Source organism: Rhea americana, unplaced genomic scaffold, assembly GCF_003343005.1.
Source record: "Rhea americana isolate MKP2758 unplaced genomic scaffold, rheAme1 scaffold_541, whole genome shotgun sequence".
Classification (NCBI taxonomy): domain Eukaryota; kingdom Metazoa; phylum Chordata; class Aves; order Rheiformes; family Rheidae; genus Rhea; species Rhea americana.
In genome coordinates, this window is record NW_028186692.1 from 36329 (window position 1) to 42328 (window position 6000).

General features: G+C 42.9%; 1 protein-coding gene across 5 annotated transcripts in view; it reads right to left on the bottom strand.

Annotated features, from left to right (window-relative positions):
• The window catches only part of LOC146588079 (uncharacterized), a 44123-nt gene that overhangs the window by 22760 nt on the left and 15363 nt on the right, over nucleotides 1-6000 (bottom strand). For all 5 annotated transcript variants that reach the window (XM_085318584.1, XM_085318583.1, XM_085318585.1 and 2 more), the window contains exons 5-6: nucleotides 4711-4861; nucleotides 561-643 (exon numbers count right to left, since the gene is read on the bottom strand). In XM_085318584.1, the coding sequence (XP_085174710.1) occupies nucleotides 561-643; nucleotides 4711-4861 (234 nt within the window). The remainder of the gene's footprint in view (nucleotides 1-560; nucleotides 644-4710; nucleotides 4862-6000) is intronic.

The following is a 6000-nucleotide window of genomic DNA, read 5'->3' on the forward strand; positions in this document are numbered from 1 at the left end:
CAGAGCCTCGCTCCAATGCTTTTATTACTGAACAAAAGACATCTTGTTTATGTAGCTCTTTCAGAATCCTTTCAAGGTCTCCCTCCCTATTACGATTTCACAAGGACACACAGAAGGGGACCTTTATTTCCCCTGAGATTGCTGTGTATCTGCTTACATTCCCATCAAACTAAGTAGGGCAACTCTGCATTGCTATTTCTCTCTGCAATTTTAGTCACAAGCAGAGACAACTTGTCATCATTTAGGATGGAATAGATATATGTGGGTAAGTGATAGGAAGGATTTCAGGCTTAGGAAGAAGCCGGTTTGTGCCCACCTAAATTGGAGTGACTATTGTAGCATAGCTGTATTTTCAGCTACTGGGCCAGACTCCAAGCTGAAGAATTTTACTGGTCCAGAAAGTATCTACACTGCTCATACCAGCACTGTTTTAAGCAATTCATCCCACTGGAATACAGTAGATAGCTAAATTAATTATGATTGGGAATTGGAGGAGGCATGCAGTCCCCAATGAAAGAYTGCCCCACATTTGTCACATGGGACAGTCTCTTGTCAATTACCTGGGAGTTAAGGAGTTGAGAGTGAACCTCCTGGTGGGCCTTCCGAAGAAGCTTGCTCTCTTCTCTGAGTTTAAAGATTGTATCTGCAACAAAAGAAAGAATCTGCACTAAAAGAGCTACTTTTGTAGCACAACAAAGAGAGCACAACAGCTCTCTTCCTTACCACAAATTCCTCTGGACTTCTTAGGGCTCTCTAAGTCCAGTAACTATCACAAAGCAGTAGCTATGGATTTGCCAAACCGAACAAACTTACAAGCCTTCATCACCAACCCCTTCAGCATYCAGGACTTCTACCCTTTGAGGAACTTCCTCCTCTAGTGTCCCTCTGCTAACTATTGCTATCAGGATCAGGTTCTTGATCTGCTTGTTATTACTGAAAACACTTATCCCAGGATATTTGTTCCTTCTCTATTTCACTCATCCACTGCAGCTGAACAGAAGGATAGCAATAGACAGCAGTCAGAACTCATTCCTGGGAACYGGAAGGTTAAGGAACAGCTACAAAAGAGCTCTGTCAGCTCTTATGCACCCATAGCAGACCCACCAAGGAGGTTCTCTCCAACTGCATATAGGAGCTGCCTTCTGGAAGAAGGCTACAATAAAGCYTACAGAATGCAATAACAGCACAATCTGCTCCTCAAGGACATTTATTCCTACCATGTTTAGCAGCAAGCTTGTGCCCACAAGCTCCCAGGCTAGGATCCTTCCAAGCTCTTTGTATGCTCCACAGCACTTGAATGGCAAGACACACAAGGAATTCGCATTGCATTGTCTTGAATATAAATCKGGATCCATCAGGAAAGAGGAAGACTGTATCAAAAGATATCAGCCTTATTTTGGATGTTCTGCCTGAAGCTCTCTTAAAACATCACTAGAACTATACTGTGTGCACTGGGATTTCTCTGAAAACAGTGTGTACAAAGAGGGGTATTTTTCCATTGCAACACAGTCACTTTGCTCTAGACTGAAATCTAACATACAATTCAGCTCAATATTACATGTATTTCTAAATACAATGGTGCATCTTTTTATAACATTCATCCCAAGGACAGGGCAGTTTGCTCTTGTGGTTGGATACTATCCTCTTCTCTTGCAGTGAAGATGGTTAACATGAGAAAAAGCAAGCTCTAGGAAGCTATATGAAAAGAAAGGCAAGTCTGTCTTCCCTGCAGCCAGAAGTTGGAATTACAACCATGAGACTACAGATAAAGTGGCTTTAACTGAGTTAACTTAGGTACACACAGTGGGGAAAGCACACACTTCGCTGTAGTTGTTCGTCTGGAGCAGTGGACTAGGGATATATTCTCAGGAAGCTAGTCCAGGCTAAATGACAGCTAGCACAAGAGTAATACTGCARAGACCTAACTACAGTGCAGACCTTTCTACAGACCTTCAACAGAAGCAAAGGTATCCCCAGCATGGGAGGGTGTCTGAAGGAAGGCAATACATCATGAATCTCTAGGTCTTCAAAGCACATTCAGAAACTGGAAATCAAGACCTTCATGCCACTATGTCCTTCCTCTGCATCACTGTGGCAGGGATCTAAAATCCTGGTCCCAACAACATCRGAAGGAGTCTTACTACTGGTCTTAATGGGACCAAGGTTTCCAGTCTAACTGCAGGGTCTTTGCTCTATTGCAAGTTCAATAACGATCCAAGCTACCTCTCTGCCTTCAGAGCTGACTGTGCCAATAAGCAATAAGAAAAGTGGGAAGTGCAAGATTAGAGCTGGGGAACACAGCAGAGGACAAGCTGTGCTGGGGGTGTGATGTGTGGCATAAACAAACAAGTCTTACAAAGCTAAGAAGAAAATACACAGAAATCAAAATGCAACAGGGGAGGATCTGGAGCACAAGGGAGAAAGACAGATCAGACAGGTCTCACTTAACAGGGCTGTGAAGCTTCAGCTATATGAACAACAGTATACACTCATACTCTATTTTCCAGTATCCAAAAACTATTTCCAGAGGCAGGGATTTTCAGAGACAGGATATAGTTACCCCAATAGCACCACAAGCATTGGATTACATGACAGAGTAGCAGCTGCAATACCCCAAATCCCAGTGTCATATGCATCCAGTAGCTTCATCATTAGCCTGGAGAGCTACCTTAAAGAAACCAGAGTCACCAAGAGGAGCTACCAAACCAAGCTCTACCTTTGGGAGCAGTCCTGTATACTTCCTACRGGGCTTCTATTTTCTCTCAGCACCCCTGGAGTGATCTTTTCATTTTTGAAACTAAATCTGGCAAAAATCCTCCAGTTCCACTTTAGCAATTCAGAGCCACACTCACTGCTCAGATGCCTCTCTTGTTCTCTCCTAATATACTGAGAGGTATGCCTTCCTCAACAGCTCTCCTGAGGACACACTATACACAGAAGTACCAGTGGAACATGAGGAAAGAAAATCAGGCCTTAGAAGTACTGCTAGTTCTACACCTTTGCTTGCAAGACTGCCTTGTTTTTACCACATGCCATGGTTCCCAATATTTTCTCCTAAGGGAAGGCTTACTAGCCAGCTTTGTCCTTAAAGCACAGAAGAGAGCTGAGACCAAGTAAATAGCAGCTTAGAAAGATGGACAGAAAATATTAATATCTCAGCCTTAAGTCAATCTTCCTGACCCGCCTTTCCTCTTCAGATTGTTTTGATAATTTTTATGCTCCTTTCTCTGTGGCAGAATTCATTTTCTTGCTTTTTTTATTGGGGGGAGTAGTGGGGTTCAGAGGGGGCAGGGGGTGGTAAAGGGCTGCATATTTCAAAGAAAGATAGAATTAAATATTTAGGTAGTGTTTCACTCACCTGTGCTCAAGTTTCCCTTTCCAGCCCAGCAGATATTATGATCCTAGGCTAATCCTTCAGCAAGAGGGGGCAGGGAAAGAAAAGTTAGTGGCTCTCACTCTCCCAGACCTAATCTAAGTTAAAGACAGACATGAACCTCAAAAACTCCAAGAYCCAATTAAGCAGCAGACTAAACAGAAACTGATCTTTGGGAATTAAAGGATCAGCATTCCCTGCAATACTTACATTATTAAATGCATTTTATAGACCTTTACCACAAACAGAAAGCATGTTTAACTTGCTTCCAAACTTAAATGTTAGAATTTACAGGATTCTAGTATTTCAGAAACAGAACTGTTATTTTTTTAAAAAAAGAAGTGTGCAGATAAGTGGGAAATATATATTGAAATAGATGGAATCTCAGTGTTGCAATGTTTTGTCTGTGCCACAAAGAGCATCTCTTGATAACTTAGCTGCACTCTTCCATCACAGAAAGGATAGGGTAAGACAGTATCACCTAATGGTTAGAACTGCTGTTTCTGCTCCAACCTGCTGTGAGACTACAGGCATGCTTGTGTGCCTTAGCCTCTCTCTCCTCTTGGTTTTGGATCATCTTGACCATTTCAAGCATTACCTCCTTGAGAGACGGACTATCATAGTCTGAACATGTTCAGCATCTGGCACAAGTTCTAATCTTATCTGGCGCTCAAAATTCTGCACAAATAAGCTAAGTATCTGCACAAGTAAGATAAGTAGCAGCTGCAGTGAGAGTAAGCAGCCAGTAAAAGTCAGGTAGGCTTTTAAAATAAGACCATGAAAGGTGTTGGTGTTGACAGACTAAAGGTCTCCATATAGCAGTCTTTCAACCCCAGAGAACTGAAAGTTCAGGTAAACACAAGGTCACACAGTCTCCCCTGGAAGAAGGGAGCTCCACCCTCTGTAACACTATCCTGACAGCACACTGTCAGCTCCAGGAACCTGCAGGCTGAGAATAGGATTGCCAGCCAAACTAGCTGGCTGCTTTCATGGTGTTCTGGAATTCTACCACAAACCCACCACCCACAAATTCCAGCAGTTCCCTTTGTATTTGGAAGCTGCTCAATAGTCTGCTCTATTTCTCAACTTCCCTCATTGCAGGCTCAGGACACTTAGCCAGTTTTATCACCCTTGTTCCTGAACTACCACACTTCAATAGGACAATACTCCAAATGAGATATAGAAGGGCTAAGGAACTACACCTAGGGTTGTATAGGAGTGTTCCTATAGTGTTTGCAGGCCTTTGGAAGGCCTGGAGAACAGGATCTCTCCTTTCCTGAGCTCAGTTCTTCTCAGTCCTTTTCTGCCCAGTATTTTCATCGCTCTGTCTTACTCACCCTGCAAGTTTGTGACTTCACTATCCTTCTCTTGCTGCAGCTGGGTGTATTTCTGGCTGTGGGTCTCCAGTGTCTTACGATGTTCCAGTTTCAAGCTGTTATGCTGTAGTTGCAGGTCAAGCAGCTGTTTCTTGACATCTTCATGCTGGTTCTGAACCAGGAAGAAGTGACAGAGTCAATACAAGCATGGAGGGAAGAAGTAATTAAAGTATTTAAGACCTAATACTCTGTTTAATGAGTTGTTTGGGTAGGCAGAGGAGATACTAGTTCCTCTAATGAGATAACAAAAATTACCAGGTACCAAGAAAGTGCTCTTTATGATCAAGAGAGTTTAGGAGGGGTATGAAATGCCAGTTAACAAGCTCTTTGCTTTGTGAAGCAGTATAGGAGGTCTCCGTGGAAGCTGCTAAACTGGAAGCAAAGTGAGGACTCGACTCCACTCCTACCTGAAAAAGAGAGATGGAGAATCTGGGGAGACAGAGCCAAGAACGCTTCCTTTTCCCTCCCACCTTCCTACACCCAGCTCARTGAGAGAAATATAGGCAATAAACATTGACAATATCAAGCCGAATGCCCGTGGAAACACTGCAGAAGTCCAAGGTCCTTTCCCAGACATGCTAAAGAGCAACATTACCTGCAAGGATAAACATTTCCATGGTGCATGTAGCATCATCTGTACACTGCATTACAAGGGCACTTCACCTTTAAATAGGCCTGAAGTCTAGTTTCCATTGCCTTTCTGTCTGCAGGTACTCCTAGTTATTGAGGAATCAGGAATGCCTAGAAAACTTACATTCTTCTCTCTGGTTTGTTTGCCTCTTCACAGCCTGACTGTTCTTCCACCCGCCACTCCAAGATGCTAAAAACAGGATCCCTTTGCAAGGATACCACCTATTCTCACACAATGAGCACAGTGAGCCTACATATCTTGGTTTAACATGGGAGTGAACAGGCAGAAAGTCCCAAGAGGACCTCCACAAGACCATAAGCTGTTTCAAGCTATCTTCTCCCCTCATACTGCCCAAGAACAAAACATTCTGAGACATCGTTTTACTCAAATCCATTGAGCCAGAATTCATCTCCTGTTGGGTTCCCATGGTAACCTCAGARTCCTTCCACATTCATTTTGTCAACACCAATTATGTATGCAGATTGATTGGCTCACAGGTGAACCCTCACCCTTTCACACAATAGCTCCTTACAACACAGGCAGCAATTTTGACTGGCCCTCCTGTAAATTAAACTTTAAAAAAAAAAAAAAAAAAAAAATAATAATAATAGAGTGCATCT